Below are 18723 nucleotides of genomic sequence, written 5' to 3' on the forward strand. Positions count from 1 at the left end.
TATCAACTTAGACATCTTGGGGGAAAAAAAAGAATAAAGTGACCAGTTTGATTAAAAGGCAAAAATTTCATTCACTGACAGCTGACCCTGAGAAGAATAAAATTTCTCCATACCTCCTAAAATAATCATTGAGAAAATACTAACATATTAAAAACCCACACTACAGTTATCTTTTACAACACAGTTCAATATATGAGATGTGATAAAAGGAATAATGAAGGCTGCAAACTGTAAACCAAAGAACTCCTTATAGAGCAATGAAATGCACTACATTAGCTGAGCACCTCAGAAGTTAATTTTTTTCTATGGCCAATGGAGAATCCAAGGAAAGGTTGTGGTGAGCACACACCTCTGAGAAACTGACAGTTCATCTGTTAAATTTATAATAAGCTGCTATTAGTGAAACTGCCTGGAAGCTGTTTCTACCTTTCCCTTTAAATCCTCCTCTGTCAGTCAGGCACTCCAGAAATGCTGCATTCCTACAGAGAAGTGAAAACCTAAGTAGAAGCTTAGGAGATTAAATCAGAGCTCATGTTTCTGTCAGGTCAGAGGAGATGGATGCTGTGGGTACATCACACTAATTCACCCGCTCCCCCTGCCCATCCTCACCCCATCTGTACATTCACTTCCCCAGCTCTGGCCACCACCTCAGAGCAGTGACACTCCTCTGGCAAGGGAACAACCACCTTGGCTGTGTTTAGGAGAAAGAAAGGTGCTGTGATTTCAAAGAACAATGAACACTGAGCTTGCAGGTGCTCCTGCCAAACCCAGCTTGCCCCCACTCCCGTGGCGGGGTCACCCTCGGCTCTTTGGGACCAGGAGGAGAGTGCCCCCCCCACTCCTCCATCCTCTGGGCAGATGGTCTCAGCTGGGGCAGGAGGCAGGGGGAAGCATTTGTGCCCACCACAAAGGGAAAGGTCAAATAAACTGGGATATTTTTTTTTTTTTTTTGTGAAAGTATGAGCCAGAATTTTCAAATTGCAGAAGAAGGAGAGAAGTAAAAGGGGACTATTTTGCTGCAGGCAGGATGAGCCACCAGGCTCTTTTCCATCCCTACCTGCAATCTAGCATGATAATTCTATAAGAAAAGGCTACTCATCAATTCAAATGAGACCTTATGAAATACTTTCCTCATTTGTATAATATACACACAGTGAAATTCCAGCTGCCCCATAAAATGGAATAAACTTGTGGACTTTCATCCAGGATAATAGATTCAGAAGACAAACTACTCTCTAATCAAATGCAATCAATCCCTGAAGCAGTTAAAGAGTTCTCCCTAAAGAGAAAGAGAAGCATAAAATAATAAGCACCTTACAGAATAATAAACCCATTCATCATACTCAGTTGTCTACATGTTTTAAAAAAAACTCTGCCTTTGCGCTCACCTACATGCAAATGTACCAGATGGCAAACATTCCCCATACACCTGCATGAGCCAAGCAAGATCTCGTGCTAATTTCACTTCCTTTGGGAGAAAATCAAACCTGAGATCTAAATTTTTATCTGGAGATGACACAGAAGCATGTTCACAGCACAAGGTAGCGCTACCTCACCCAGAAATGACTCCAGACATCTAGGAAGGCACTGGGTACATTCATCAGCTAAAAGTGAATGCAAATAGGCTGGTGTAGAGCAGAACATTCATGGGCTGGAACACACCCATCCTGCTGCCTTGCCACGGAGAGAAACTGCCAAATAAATCAAGAAGGAAGAGGTCACACGACGACTTCAGTGTGTAGAAGGAGAAAAACCTGCTGGCATCTCCTGCTGCTCATAATGTATGAGCAGAGCCCACAGATGCAGCTGCTGCTTCTTTCAGGGGGCACTTGCAGAATCTGAAGGGGATCCTGCACAGCCCGGGAGGAGGAGGAGGAGGAGGATGAACACACCGGCAGGAATCTGCCAGGACACACACCCAAGGGGTGATGAGCCATGTCAGCCAGCCCTGCCATGAGCTTCTCTGCCTAGGAAAAGACTGAAATAACAGCTATGAAATAGCTAATCAATATATTGGCCAACATATTTTCAAACTAAATCAACAAAAGTTAAATTAAATCGGAAAAAGACACCTTATTCTACAACAAGAGTGCTGGATTAGGAATTATTCTGGAATTTCCCCTCTGAAGTCACATCACCTGTTACTCTGAAAAAAAACACACCTCCAGAAAACCCCCAAGGCTCCAAGCCATAAGATCTGCTCTTTAAGACTATACTAAAACCTCCCCATTTCATTTTCACACCTCTGAATATGTGCTTCCAGTTTGCAGCCCTTGTGAAATTTAATTTCCTCAACCCACCAGGCTGCTAATCTTCAGTAAAGATGTATCCCAGTCTAAAAACAGAATTGCAGAAGGAAAGAAGCTGCTAATCCTCTGGCCACAGCTATCACAGGCTCAGCAGGTTCTTCCAGCTCATCAAGTGGACATGAATCAGAAGGGCTTGTGACACAGGATGTGAAGATGAGGAGTCAGAGGTGGATTTACTGACAAATTCTTCCTTTATCCCAAATATTCAGCAACACTTCTGTGGAATTAGCCCACCTACATTTCCATGATCTGTATTATCATTTACACTATCTACCATACTTCCCAGCTCTGCCTCTAGACAGAATGTAACACTTTTCACTAGGATGTCACTGGTGATAAACTCCTCATTTCTAGTCCTAGAAAGCCAGTGCATACACACACATTGTTAATAAAGGGACACACAGTGGTAATAAAGGGAAAAAAGAGAGTCCCTTGCTCAGATCATCAAGCTGACTAAATCCAGGGAAGTACAAAGCCACACAAAACCAAAAACAGCAACAGCACTTGTTGCAGCTTTGCTTTATGCTGCACCTGACACCTACATGGCTCTTTCCTGGGATAGGCTGAGGGTATGGAGTACCTAGACTGGGAGCACTGTAAGTTACATCAAGAAGAGCCCTGAGTTTCTCCCCTTTGCTCTTCCTCCTGCCCCAGTCCCCCATGGGTGCAGGAGGGGGAGCTGAGCACAGCACAGGCAGCAGGAGCCACCGCCAGGCTCCTGCCCTGCCACCCTTCCCTTACCCCTGCACTGAGGGAGCCTGGCCTCAAGAATTCCTGTCCTACACAGTTAGCCAGGACAGCAGCTATTTCTGTTCTGCACGGGACTGCAGCTATTTTGAAACGTAAACTTTAAGGCATTTAGAGATTTTGAGGAGCTAAGAGAAATAAGTCTTACTAGAGTTAATTAAAATAAGAATAATAAATGAGTAGGCCTTGATGAAGTTAGGAGTTAGTAGTTAACTAATAATTAATTGCTTGTCAGCACAATGTTTAGTTAGCTGGGTTTATAATGAAGAATATAGAAACTGACAAAGAGCTTTTAGGAACATAAGACAATTGTGGGCCTCCTCTGTTCTGAAACCAATTGAAGACAAGGAATGGGAGTTCTACCAAGAGTTCATTTGTCATACTTGCATTGAAAAGGTAGAAAGGTCAGAACGAGGAAGACTTCATTTACTTCCTCATTTTGGGACGCCTCCCCATGAAAGGGACACCGACCCATTTCAAGGGACAAACTACACATGCTTAATAGCTTTTGGAGTGATTAGCATACGAAGCGGGGAATGGGATGTACTAAAATTACGAATATGTATTTGTATTTTGTGTATTCAATACTTGTATGGATAAAAGGGCTCTGTAATCACCTGGAAGGTGTGGTGTGTATTTGGGAGTGATCCCACACACTGCCCGGTGTCAAATAAACACACACTTTCTAACCTTATACTGTTAGAGAGTTTTTGTCCGTCACAGTTGGATATCGATACTAGATCAATATCCATATTTTTTTAATAAATCAATTTCACCCACCACTGGACTCCAAAATCCTCCACTGCCACACCAGGTGTTCCTGCTGGAGGTGGAAGAGGAACCACAAAAGTTTCTGCAAAGAGGGAGACCCCAGGACATCCTGCAAGACACGCAGGACTTGCTGCAGCCCTTGGCATTTGCCTCCCACCCTGATTTCCCTCTGCAGAGAGGAGACTCCTTGTATGGGTAAAGCCTCTCACGTGCTGCTGCTGCTTGTTTTATGGGGAAAAGGGCCATTTCCACAGTCGCACATAGTGCTTTTTTTCTCTTAAATTGCCTTGCATCCCTAGGATAATTCCATGAATTATGAGGTTCATTTTTAACCTCACAACCCAACAAATAAAAAAAAAAATCCCATACAATTCTTGTCCTCATTCATAAACAGAGATGTAAAAATAGCCCCCCCCCCCAATAAAAAGACTAATAACTGTTTTTCCTCTGACAAAATACCTCTGTTGCAAAGCCCTCACTAAGAACTGTCTAAATGCAACAAAAGTGGGTTCATGATTGTGTGAATTCTATTAAGTAAATCTCCTGCTACACCTACTCCATTGCTCTCTTTTTCTTCCCAAGGTAATTAACATCTCTGCAGAGTTGGCTTCCCACCTCCTCCATCCAGTCTAAATCTCTAAAATCTCCTATTTTTGCTTTGACATCTGACTAGAATTTTTTTTCCTTTTAGGCACAGCACACACATCCACCCACCCACAGGATTCAAAGCACCAGCAGCTGTTTCATGAAGAAAATCTACAGCAAGGGTTTTTAAATTCTCTGGAACAAATTGTTACCCAGGAATTTCATGCAACAATTTACAAAATATATAAAGCACGATGCTTGCATATTATTTTCATATGAGAAATAAGATTCCTAACTTATCAGAAAAAGGGAGAAGGATACAGTGGAGACTGTTGGTTTTTTTTCCTAGTAACTAATATTGGGGTGAGGGAGAAGGCTGCTTTGACTACAATTATAAAAAATCATAAAACTTCCCATAGACATGACATATTTACATTTTGGAAGATTTAATAAAAGCATATCATCTTTGTGTGCAGTACAACCACATCCCTAAGTTAATTATTTAGGCACTGATAATTTTCTGCATTTTTCAAGTTTATGACAACAACCTCACTTAAGCCTGAAGGTCTCTTTTGAAAGGCAGAAATGGCACAACCACACAGCATCATTAAAGACTTCTCTGCTCTTTAACAACCTACACACCCTGGGAGTGGTCAGCAATAGGATAGTTTAGTTTCTCTTCAAAATCTGGAAAAGCTGTCCCTTGGCATGAGCAATGGCCATGATGGACAGGTACATTACTTTTAGGAGGTAACAGGATGTCCAGGCTTCTTTACAAAGACATCACATGGCCTCAAAGACCTCTTGGCATGTTCAGGTCCTCCACATCACACTTGAGTCTGGTGAGCAGAAACCACTCTGGGCCAGTTACTGAAACACTAGTTTTGGCACACGTTTTCTGAGTAATTTTACAGAGGGGTTTTAAAAAGGAGAAATCTACCCAGACCAAAGTTTCCCTACTTGCTGGTAAATGGTGCAGCAAGAGATCCTTAGCATGGATTTGCATCTTTTCTTGTTAGTGAGTAACAAATTTCATTTCTGGAAAGGTCTTTGCAATCTCCTGGATTCAGCTGTGTGTGGTCTTTCCAGAGCCAGTGACACACACAGCACACATAGCAAGCAGAAAAAGGAGCCAGATAGGAACAAACAGTGGCAGATGTGCTTCAGCTCCTCTGTCAAGGATACAGCTGTTGACAGCACTCTGGTATGTTTTCTCCTAAGCTTACTAACCAGCTTCTGAAGGATTTACTTCCAGAAATAATCCAGGAAATGAACTGAGAATTTTTCACATTTCAAAGTTAATAACTTGGAAAGAGATTAATATAGAAATGTTTAAGTGGTATGAGTTCTACAACTCTGGACTTTAATTTTTTTCTAAACCAGAACACAGCCTCAGGAGATGATCATGATTTCTGGTTGATTCACTCTCAAGTGACCACCAAATTGTCTGGCATTTACTTTGCTGCCTTCCTGAGCTTTTGCAAGCTCACTTTTTCATCTGGAGTGCTAGGTCTTTTTTTGCACAAACATTTTTCACTTTTCCTTCTATTCTTGGCTCATCTCCACCAGTATTACTAGTTCTGAAATTCCTATTGCAGCTAAGCCCTAACCATTTTTTCTCATCCTCTGAATACTCAAAGACCTGTTCACACAAGTGCACCCAATATAACCAGCTCTAGGTATCCAAACCTGTCTTAGCAACTGTTGGACAATTTTCCTGCAGACTCAACTCCAGGCAATGTCCTTTGTTCCCAGTTATTAAACCCTGCACCTCCCCTCAGCCTGAATTTCTGAATGCTCGATATCACCTTAAGCAAACAAGTGAATAGGCTCGTGCTTGGCTGACAGCTCTGCTTCTCCTTTCTGCTGTATCTCTCCCTCACCAAATTACAAAGAAAATGTTCTCAAGTTTGAATGTTCAGAGAGAAACCAAAACTCAAGCAGCTTTAATGAAGCCAAGTACACCATTAGCACAGACACCACAAATATTTTCACATCAGAGACTGTTGTTTTCCTTAATTTCACTCACTCCTACATCAAATATGTCTTTGAGAAGAGTATGAAGTCATGGTCTGTGAAGCAGAAGGATCCAGCACACACCTCAGTTTGCTCACACCAGATACTGACCCTCATGTTAAAATGTCCATTTCCTTTCCTACCTGAGTCTGTACTCCTCCAGCTTCCCCACCCCACCGTTCCCATTTGTCTTTGATACTCCAGAGGACCCTTTGGACACTTGGGACACACCCCACACCCCCAGCAGACCCTCCTGCCTTGGCCCCAGCCTGCCCCAGAGAAGCAACCCCTGCCTAGGAGGCATCAGCACCACCCACTGATGGCAATTTCTCCTTAAACTGAGAGTTCTCTCTGAGTCATCCCAACTGAGGCAAAAAATACCCTGGAAGTTGCATCACCACAACTCTAACATCTTTAAATGAAATCAGAAAATAGATATTAAAAATATTAATTATTCACTGCAAGTTGTTTCACTGTCTCTGAGTGAAAGACAGTTCCAGTGTAGGTTAGGCTGGTGGGCTTTGCCTCAGGCCAGGAAAGATGTTCTGCTCTCAGTGTGATCACTGTACAAAAAGAAGGAGAATGTCTTCACAAAAGGAGCAGTTGCTTCTCAGAGAGCAGTTCAATCCAGATTCATTAGTTACAGAACAACATGACCAAAAGGCACCACAAAAAGCAGCTTGAGATTCCTCAAGCATCTTTTTTTCAAAGTCTTTTGTTTAGCACTACTGGTATCAGAACATGTCTCCAGCAGAAGAGCATCATCCTCCTGGGAAATCTGAACCAGGAAAAGTACAAAACACACCTGGTGAGACTGATGAAATCACACCAAATTATTTCAAAGGCTTTAGTTTGGATTAACAGTATATACACACTGATACTATTGCAGTCGTTCTGTCTCAGTAGAATTTATCTATCCTATTCTTATATATTCTATTATCTATTGGGGTGGTCCTGTGCAGAGCCAAGAGTTGAAATGGATGAGTCTTGTGGATCCTTTCTAACACAGGATATTTTATGATTCTGTGATTACATAATGTATATAGGAATCATAAACCCACAACTAATGTTTTTACTTAATACTCTTCTCAGTAGCATAAAAGCAATGAGATGTTTATTGTAACATGCACACAAACTGCACACTGGAAGACAGGACTATGCACTAAAATTGCATTGTATACCATATTTTGAGTATAATTTTTATGTAGGGCATTAATTAGTTCCATCAGTTGACTCTGATATCATCTACAGTGCCTAAATTCACCTTGAAATTAGCCCAATAGTACATGAAATAACACGCTACAAAAAAGAGGGGATGAAGGCCATCCAATATGCTCAAATTTCTGTATTAATCAGCCAGACCAGTATTGGAAATCTTATTTTACAACATATGGACAAGAAGGCACAAATACCGGATCAGTGAAATCAGACCTTCAGAGGTCAAAACCTGGACTCCTTTGCACTGGTTTGCCCTAATGCAGTGCCACCCCTAAGTAATGTCACATGCTGCCTTTGGAGGAAAGGTCATCAGAGTGTCACATGCTGCCTTTGGATGAAAGGTCCTTTCCATGTTGGCTCTCAGTGTCAGACATTTAAGCAATACTGAGCCCATACTCCTCCCCCTCTCCAATCCTTGTTTTATGGCTGGCACGCTTTCTGGGACCACCAGAAAAGATTTCCCACCCAGCCTGGAAGAAACTGGAGAGCAAAACCAGCATGGCAGAAGTTTTAGAAAAAACAAAAGAAATCTCTGTCTCAGTTATCCATTGGTGAAAAAAAAAAAAAATCTTTGAGAAGATGGGAATAAAAATTATTTTATTTTAATCAGATTTTACTAGCAGGGACTCTCTGGAAATCATAGTCCTGCCAGTGCTGCAGTCAGCAAAATAATTCTCAGGGTGAGGAGTGGGACCTCTTGGCATTTGAGCAGGCAAAGGGCAGCTGGCTGGGACTCCAGCAGCACCACACTCCTCTGGGCTACGGCACACAGCACTCCTGACAAGCAAGGGCCACAAATAAAATTAGGGCAGGCAAAACTAGGAATCAAAGAATCTCCCTCCCTCTGACAAAACACACACAAATACCCTCACCCACACCTTTCAAAATCATAGCATTTTAGGATTTATCTACAAACATTAAAAGAAAAGCCAATACATCACTTTGCAAGGTCACTTTTCATTTACTTTTACATCCCTTTATCTTTGGCTACCCAAGGCTGTAAAACATCCTCTGTAGTTCCACTACAGAAGTATTAAACCTGAAAAATCAGGCAGTTAAAAAACATAGGTATTTAAGAAAGGTAGCTATTAAAAAAAAAAAAAAAACAAAAAACACCCTATATCACTGCACTAAATTCATTGGGTACGAGTCTGGTGAACACACACTGACACTCTGAATGCCAAGTGAGAAGCCAATATTTTGATTGTTGCTGCCACACATTATCACAAATCATACCCATGAGGTCCTGGAGTCAGAGCTAAATGCTGCCACACCAACGCAGACCCCTGGTGAAGTGCACACTGACAGAAGCCTTTTATAATTCAGTGCCAAAAATTTTGTAATATATAAATTACTTGGTATGTTTTTTCCTGTGAAGGAGTTGCTGTTGGTTTAATGGCTGAATTTACGTCAATGGAAGAAAAAAAAAGAATGAAAATATCTAGTCAGATAAAGGAATTTCATCTGTGGTACCATACCCTGTAATTGTTTTCCTTTCAAAGAAATGATTCTGAAATCTAAGAGTCACCTTTTGGCAAAATACTCTAGGATATTTTTAACAACTCTGCCTTAAAATAATTCCTTTTCCATGGGCAAAGAAAAAGATCTGTTTTGAGCCTCTGAACACATCACTGGAAGAACTCAATTTGCTCTTTGTGTGCTGAGGACACCTGCCTCCAGTCGTGACAAGAAAAGTGTGGTTACAAAGAGGTGGGCAGCTATTAAATTAGGTAGCAATTAGTTCCCTGGGACAGGAACTGAGAAAGCCAGGAATACATCAACTATTAGCAGATTTACATATCAGCCCTTCTTGCCTCCCTAAATACCTGCTGCCACAGGCTGCTGGGGCTGTGTCCCTGCCAGCTTCATTGTCCTCTGTAAATCACACTGTCCCCTGCGGAGATGCCACTTATCAAACAGCTTCATCACACCATAAAATGTACTGTATTCACTTTGGGGGACACTACGTGAATACTGATTGGCAAAATTTGGCCCACATTGCCATATATAATTGCAATTTACTTCAGAAACAGACCCGCTGATTTGACTTTCCCAGCACAGCAATTTTTCTGGTTCTCCCTTCAACACTTTCACACACTTATGCCCAACTTAGGTGCTGATCTCCAACATTCGAGGTAATTATCAGGTAATAAACTCTTAAATGAACTAGTAACTGGGAATGAGTGTCAGCTGACTGGTTTTTTTCCTCTGAAACACAGTCTTTACTTCCTTATCATGTGTTTTCCACAATTACTCTTGCAATGTAGTCATTTTGTAAAGCCTGATTTTAATTTTTTTCTAGTCATCGGTTTAATCATCTCTCAGAGACAACTGGGGACTGGCATCTGTGATGACTCTTGCTGCGTCACTTTTCTTTGCTGCTGCCAGCTCAGTATGTCTCACCATGCACTTTATTGCTGGCTATTAATTTTTAAGCTAGCTTTATGTTCCTTATTAACAGCTCATTTCTCAAAAGAGAAAAATGATGTTATAGCAATCCCAAGTTTTATAGAAATACAACATGAACATCTGAAAAGAGGGCAGAGGCTTGTTTCTGAGGGATTATATTTCCATCTCAAATTCCTTTCCCTCTTCTCTATACTGTTTGGATAACACATAATTTCAGTTTATTAAAAAAAAAAATAAACCTAACAACCAGGGTACTATCATGTATTATTGCTGAGGATGACAGGGGCTATCAGTCTGCATAATTTTCATACTGTCAATTTTTGCCTCCAAAAGGCAAGCCCATGTAGGCCACTTTTAATGAGGAGCCCTGTGTGTGGCTTTCCCCACACTCTGCACAGCAATTGGGCACTTACAAGTTCACGTTTTCCCTGCATCATCACCATATTTTGTCTTCTTTCAATAGGGTTGACTTTTGTCCACAACACTGGCCACTTTCATATGGTGAAGTCTCTGGGCTGCCTCATTAACTCTGAAACAGTGTGTGCCCTTGCATTTTACTGTATCATTTCCTCCAGCATTCATTATGCTGCAGCTAGCCTCTAGCTAGAAACTTCTTAAAACATGATGAAATTACTTGCTTAACAACATACAAGTCAATTACAAGGCAATTAAAAGATATACTAATCTATTCCCTTGTTTGGTCATGGCATCTTGGTTAAGATCATGCAGCACATTCTCATATGGTATCTGTGAAATCTTCTGCTATAAATTGTAGGCTCCTGTCCACAGCACCTGTTTTTCTGTGAAAGACACAGGAATTAGAGGAGCTGCTGGCTTTAGCTTTGCAAACATGAGGAACTGAAGTGGCACAAGCTGTTTTGAGTTTAGGCTTTCCTCTATGCAGTGCTTCATTCCCCAGGTACTTTAATGGGTTTGTTATTGGGATGGGAGAATTCAAAAGAAACCTGGCACCTGCAGGGGTATGCTCTCTCCTGGCTGGCCTGCATACTGGACTCCTGAATACTCCTCTGCAAGGGAAGAGTTAAGCTCCCTAGACTTCACTCTGCTTCTTATCTTTACCCTACTCTCTTTCTATTCCATTTTTCTCACCATCTCCATGTGCAGCATCCAGACTCTCCTATCCTCCCCAAGGGGTAAGGCAAAGGCAATGCTGCACTGAACTGGGCAGCAGAGCCAGGCAGCTCCTCTGCCAGCCAGGCTCACAAGCTGAGTTACAATAAATATTGGTGCCTTTAAACACGTGGGCTCAGCAGTTCCCTTAATCCCCACCTTAAGCCCATTGCCAAATCCTTCTGCTCCCCTCTGCCCTGCACCCCGGGTGTGTGGGGACAAGGAGAGATAGGGACAGGCTGCACCTGCTGGGAGAAGAGAGGATGGGACTGAAGGACGGGGCACTGTGGAGGGTCTGGACCTCTGAGGACAGCAGCAGCTGCCTGAGGAAGCCACTCCTGCAGGATGACAGCCCACCAGGCCAGTGCTGCATCAGGAGGGAAGAACTCATCGGGGTGACACTGCACAGCCTGCCCCAGCAGCTCCTCCACACACTGGCAATTCAACACTGCCCAGGGTGACATGCTGAATGCTACAAGTAAAATCAAGCTTATGTAACCAGGTGATGACCAATATGTTAGTGAAGTACCCTGTATTCTTGATCACGTCAAAATATTTTTATCATTAGTATGTAATGTCAACATAAGGTAAAATATAGAACCCCAAATTAATCCAACATCTTCATAAAAGTTGGATTTAACTGAAATTTCTCTGCAAACCAATGTGAATCATAGATGTTTGTCTAAAATAAACTGTTAGAACAGCCCCTTTGCAGAGCAGACAAGGATGGAGAGTTGTAAGAGATGCACATCACTGCCTTCCCTCTAGACCTAAGTTCCTTCATTTACTTGAGTTTCAGCTTTTTTGTCCTTAAAGCAGACATAACTTATGCCCACAGTGATACTGTCACATTAATCCATCTGGCATTTGCCAACACACGGAAGACTATTCTAATGAGAAGTACAGAAAGCAGGACACCATCATCTGAAGCCGTCTATATTCTTCTTTACAGTTCTACCCAGTTTCATTTCTGCCTGGAAAAGTAGGTCAAAACACTAAACAATAGTTGTTTGAAGGGAAAAATGCAACTTTTAACTTCTTTTGGCATAAACACCAGGGTTCTTTCCCCAGTTAGCACTCTTAAAATGGACAGGCAGGGTCACGGGACTCTCCAGAGGTGAGCAATGAAGGTAACATCTATTCTTGACCTGTTCCTTAATCAGCAAAGATTCAATACAAGAGGAATAATTTATGTGGCCAGCAATTGATTCTTGCTTGGGAAGCCCCAGGGGAGAATTCTAATCATGGCAAGCTCACCTTCCTCTGGGACACATTAAAACAGGGGACAGGGGAGGAATGTTCCTTCTGAGTGTCTTCTGAGCAGGTGACAAAGCAAAGCTTGGGTGCCCAGCCTGTTCTCTTCACACACTTTGCAGTTCTGGGCAGGACCTCTGGCTGTGGCCATATGCTGCCCCTGCAGCTCCCCCACCACATACACTAATTACTTTGTTTTCATTAATTGGTCTTAATGCATGCATGCACACCCACAAATCAAGCAAGCCACTACTGTGAGTGCAGCAGTTTTGGCTTGGAAATTGCACTGGCCTGGCTTGTAAAGCCACCAGCCCACCAGCAGCAGCCTCAGCACAAGCAAATCTGGGGGTGGCTCAGCATCCCCCAGCAGGTCCCAGGGGCTGTGTGTGCCAGATGCAAACTGCAGCATTCCTGGGAATGAACTCACTGGCACAAACAGCTTCGTGATGGGGAGATATTAATGCTGTACTGGTGTCAATGAAACATTACCATCAATTAAAGCAGGCAGTAGGGCAGATTTATAAGCCAATATGTAACCAAATATAGCACAGGAGATGTTTGGAAAAACAAGTAAGTGAAATAGGCATGACAAATAGAAAAGCTTTATTAAGGGATGATTTCTTTGATCTCTATCTCCCAGAACAGTGATGTTTTAACATCCTTATCCAAACAGGAACACAGATAAAAAGGCTGTAAACTCATCTTGTTACCCTGTGGTTTGTGTTCTGACAGAAATGACCAATGATTTTTGCACATGAGCAAAATGTTTTCATTTACACCTCTGATTGGTATACTACAGTTCTACTAGGGCAAATTTGTCACCTTTCAAGTGACTTTGGAGGGACTAATCAGAGGGATAAATGTAGTTTGTAATAAAAACAGTTGTCTGAGCAACCTATTCAGACCAACTGATTTGGATTCTTACAGCAAATACGTGAGCACGCTCTCTGGTAATGCAAAACAAATTAACAAAAAGGGCTGGGGGAAGAGTCTTCTTGCCTAACTTAAGGCTGAAGAACCTAAGTCACCTAAGGCTGATGAACTCCAGTGCAAAAGCTTAGGAAATTTAAGTACTAAACTGTAAACAGTTCAGTCAGGCAAAAGCGAAAATGCAGGTGAAATGTACATTAAAACCTATAGTCTGCATGTATACGTCTCCTTGCTCCTTTTAAAAAGAACATTTTTATCACCAAAAAGGCCTCAGTCTTATCTACCCTGATATAAATGGCTGTTTCAGATACCCTGCTACTGACAATTTGGACAGAAAGTTCTCGGCTCACTTATCATGAAATCAAACTCATCAGAGATAAAATCAACTAAGCTGGGCAAAATCACTTTTAGGGTGCCCTGTGTTTTTCCAATGATCGCTACAAGTCTCCTTGATGGATGATATAAAAAATGGAGCATTGCAGCATTTGAATGCAGCCCCTGTGTGAGTTCAGCCGGGCTGACAGTGGCACAGCTCTCCCCCAGACACGCGCCGGGCACCCCGCTCCTACCTTGGCTCCATCCACACTGATAATCCGATAGCTGTTTCTGGTGCTGTCATAGAAGTAGGAAACAGTTACAGCCTGCTTGCTTGCAGGAACCCAGTTCTTCTTCGTGCTGGGGTCAATTTGGAAGACATGGGCTCTGGTGGTGAAGATGGGCTGTTCTCTGGAATAGGGAGGGACAGGAGAAATGGATGCATGAGTCTGCGGAAGGTGAAATGTCCCAGCAGCCCAGCCTTGAGCAGGCACGTTGAAAGCACAAGGCAGAGAGCACCTGGCAATCCCCCAAAAGAAAAGACAGAGCATTGACACTGCCCAGCCTTGAGTACCTTTCCTTGGCATCACTAAGTGACATTCAGCACCCCAAAGTTACTGCCATGGCCCAAGAAACAACTGGCTTTTTTTCTCCCCATGCTAAACTACCTCAATATCAATCTATTCCTCAAAATATTTATTTCCAGGAAAGGACATTCACATGCATTCTTTCTTTCCCTATCCACATATTTTGCCAAAAGCAGCAAACCCCCACAGCTGGATTTCCTCCTGCTGCCATTCCTGTGAACTGCTACCTACAGCCAGGGCTCTTCTGTGGGTGCACCAAGGACTCCAGTGACATACAGGCATGGCATAATTACTGAAATATTCATCTCTCTCCTCAGAATCCCACTGTTCTGGGGATGTGCATGAAAATTTCATTAGATGCAAACCAGTCAATCAACCTGGGAAGTGAGGGGGGAAAAGAAACAGAACCAAACTCCAGCATTGATACAGATATTGCCTTTTCAGCCCTCAGTGGGTGATTAGCACCCCTGACGTCCTGTTCCTAAACACCAGCGTTCCTCGGATGCTTCTACTCCTCAAGAAGACTGTACACAATGGAGGGGTTTTGTTTTACCTTCAATGTGTGACCAAGCAAATCACACAGAAAAGCACAGAAGACTCAGGACCAAAAGAACCAAATGTGATACATACAAAGTCATCTGGGTTAAAGATCAGAATTCAGCCTTTCTTAAATGTCATAAAACTAAAATCACCACCAACCACGCCTTTAATTCAAGTTTAGCATTAGAAGTGAACTGCAAAGCAAGATCTACTGAGTTGTTAAATTCATTTTCATACTTTTGGTTTTTAAAAGTTACACTATAAAATATTTTATATTAAGTGTACCACTCAATATATTCTTGTCCCATACAAAATACTGCATCATGAACAGGTAATTGACAGAATTGCAATAGGATCAAAACCAATGGTACTACAACAGAGCTACCACCCAGAAATTTAAATTAATCAAAAGGAGTAAATTTGCAAATATCAAACAGATGAAGTGATTTAAGAGTACAATTAGCTCAAGAAAGATGGAGTGAACTTGGAAAGCCCAGCAAGGCCTCAGGAGGGAGAAAATGAGAGAATGGTTTTCTCTTTGCAAGACTTACACAAAGTTCTACATTTTGCCAGGGGCTTGCAGGTTTCTGGACAGACAGCTGTGCTGAACCATGTAAAATACTTACTCGAAATAAATTGAAATGACAATGGGATTGTCATATTACAGTTGTCAAAGAGTAGCATTTGCTTCAGTTCTCCCTTATCAGTAACTTGCTGAACCCAGCTCTCATTTCACGGGCCAATATCAATGCCATCCTCAGCTGGGTGGAAAGAAGGGGCAGGTTTCCATAACATTTAAAATACTTTCCTTATCCATTACACAGGATTAGCATTGTAACACCCACAGAGGTCATGGAGTTTCTCTGCAATAACAAATTCAGGGAGGGGAAATTTCTCCCAAGCTGTTTACTCTCTTAAGAAATAGACATTCCTTGAGTGAAAAATAATTTTGGAAATTTTTTTTTGGCTTTCACACAGTTCTGTATTTTCAATTGACTCTACTAAAACCAAGGTAGTATGACCTAATATTGTAGTCTAAACGTTAGGAATTTTCCTCCATACAAACCTATTCGACAAACAACTTTAATTCTGTTACATTTTCTTAACTACACCAGAAAACACTGTTAAAATTATGCCTGGCTGCTCTGCAGCAGGGACAGTAAACATTTAAAGTAAACCTGGAGATAATAAAAGCAGAATGAAGGCAAAGACCCCACAACTATCTATCTATTCAGGAATCTTGACTGAAGCTGCTACTGTTGAAACAGGAGCTGTATACATACATCCAAGTGGACAAATCAATGGATAGTGAAGCTCAAGGGTGCAAATATCCATCTATCCATTCATTCTTTCATCAAGAAGTAAAGCTAAAACCTCTGTTTCTAATCCTATGATTATCAACAACAAAAACGCCCACCTGCATTTTTTCTTTCTGCATCACAGTGATAGCATGCTAGTTGATAAATTATTAAAAATAACCAAGTGCAATGTGCAAACTTAAACATCTTAAATCATTTGAGGTAGCTGATCTGCTGACATTTAGCTGGGACTCAGATTTGGAAGGGCCAGCTGGATGCTCCACACGTCTCTGATCTTCCTGCCATAGGTGGCTCTACAGGTCAGCAAAGCCCCCCGGCTGATTTCTGGCTCCTTGAAGAAGAGGAAGCACCCCCAGAACACAACCTCCTGGATTTTCTGGCGTTGCCTTATAATAATTAAGAAGAGAAGATATGTTTCTGTGGCTGTGTGTGCCCTGCTGCAGTTCTGTGGCCCAAGGAGCCCACGATTCACCACCAGCACCGGGAGCTGGTGCCACCACGCTCCCACCACTGCAGGATGGCAAAGCCACCTGCACTGATGAACTCCAGAGGCACACACAGCTGCAGCATGAGGGCAACACACACTGCATCCCAAACTCCCCTGACCACTGAAGCACACACAGGCAACTATGAAACTGTGGCACTCAATTTTCAAGTGAAATGCTAAATTAGGTACTTTTAAAATGCTTCACCATGGCCCCACAGAACTCCAAATTGAGAGTGATTATTCTGTTTTACTGACTTTCAACTTTTCTATGTTCAAGAAAGCACTTTACTAGTAGAAGAATGACTTCGCTTCTCAGGGTTCCTTTTCCTTTTCATTTTATCAGAGATTTATCAGCTTTCATAATAAAAAACCAGCAATGCTAACTTGAGACTCCAGCAGCACGTTCTGCATGGGTTAAGCCCTGTGAGCTGGTGAGGCTGCCAGTCTGCCCAGGGAGGCAGGAGCAGCAGCACTGCCAGCCGGGCTTGGACCCACACACGAAGGCAAAGAGAATTTATGAATATTTAAAATCTCATGAATTTTAACCAAAGTTTTTAATGATTGATTAAATACTCTTTAAAAAAACTTGACTGTTTAAAAATCAATTTGACACTAACATCCACTGCTCAGAGTAAAGCTGCTTGAAAAGTCAAACAGGAAAAGTAGAAAATCACACCTAATAATTCTTTATCTGGTAATATAAGACAGAAAATTCTTTTTCATTATTAAATCTGGCAAGCATGTTTTATAAATATAATTGCAATTTTCAAGTCATGGTTTTACATGTTTTAGTTGACCTTAAGTTACTGTCCTTGCTTCATAAGAGTGAAATTTCACTCTCCTTTAATGTCATTAACCTTTTCCAAAGAATTTAAAAAGCAAACCACAAGATTCTCGAGCTAACTAAGTGCTTCACAGCTGTGTTAGATACCATATCACTTTCTGGTTAATATACAACCATGCCAAATTTTACAAGTGTGTGACTAGCTGCAAGCCATGTGTTTTGTATAACTCTTCCTAATCAAGGCAAGGAGCTCTCACTTAGGAAAAGTTCAAATTATTTAATTCAAATTTCCTTGTTTATCACTTGAATCATGAGCACAACCAGTGATTTAAATCACTTCAGCTGTAAAGAGCCCTTGCTGCCTGGCAGGCAGCATCCTCTGGGCTGGGGGATGCTGGTGGCCGATGGAGCCGTGACACAGCGAGCTCCAGCTGGCAGCACCCGGAGCCAGGGATCCAGGATTCGTGTGTGGGCCACGTGGAGCCAGCTCCAGACCAGGCACTGATGGGTGAACACTTCTGTACTACAGCAATCCTTTTGGCTAGTAAATAAAACAAATAAAACTCAGGTGGGTGCCTGTGGGGTCAGCCCCCAAACACATTTAAACACACCGAGTGCCCAGTGCACATCAGGTGGATGCACTGACCATGAAGTGGGACAAAATAATTTCTGTAGGATCTGGAACATCAAGTATATTTGTGACAGGAGTCTGGTACTCCACCAGAGGCAAAACCACTAATTACACATTTTTTAAAACGTTCACTAGCAGATCACTTAACATTTCTGCAATAAGGATTCCTACTTTACAGCACAGGATTATTTGTGCTCTCCCCACACTAACTGTAGAAAACTTTGCATTAACTGTCTAATTGAAATAAAAATATTTTTTAAAAGCACATGTCTTCATATATCTGCCATTTGGTGGAGAATGCACATGCCTGCAGAGATTTTGGAATGTGGTGCTTCCTGCTACAGCCCAGCATCATGCACATATTGAGTTTATAGTACCTGACAGTGCCAGCAGATCTGCAGTGATTTGCTGTAACAAGTATTAGATAATGAGGATCTCTCAAGAAAAAAAGAGTAGATGCAAATGCAAAATCCTACTTTGGGACATATCCCCCATCACTGGTCACGATACAAAAATCTGTATTTGCTAAACACAACACAATAAAATTGGTGCCAATAGTTACTTGGATTGAACATTGCTACTACTGCCCCATGGTGCACTGAAAAGAATTAACCCTCTATGTACATACACTGTAGTTTGGAGTGCCATTTGTATTTATTCAGATCATGGATGGAGATTTTTCTCCTTGAA

General features: G+C 42.0%; 1 protein-coding gene across 4 annotated transcripts in view; it reads right to left on the reverse strand.

Moving 5' to 3' along the window:
• The window catches only part of HOMER2 (homer scaffold protein 2), a 59541-nt gene that overhangs the window by 23461 nt on the left and 17357 nt on the right, over positions 1–18723 (reverse strand). For all 4 annotated transcript variants that reach the window (XM_072933700.1, XM_030281088.4, XM_030281086.4 and 1 more), the window contains exon 2: positions 13940–14096. In XM_072933700.1, coding sequence (XP_072789801.1) covers positions 13940–14096 — 157 coding nt within the window. The remainder of the gene's footprint in view (positions 1–13939; positions 14097–18723) is intronic.

This window comes from Taeniopygia guttata, chromosome 10 (genome assembly GCF_048771995.1).
Source record: "Taeniopygia guttata chromosome 10, bTaeGut7.mat, whole genome shotgun sequence".
NCBI classification, from domain to species: domain Eukaryota; kingdom Metazoa; phylum Chordata; class Aves; order Passeriformes; family Estrildidae; genus Taeniopygia; species Taeniopygia guttata.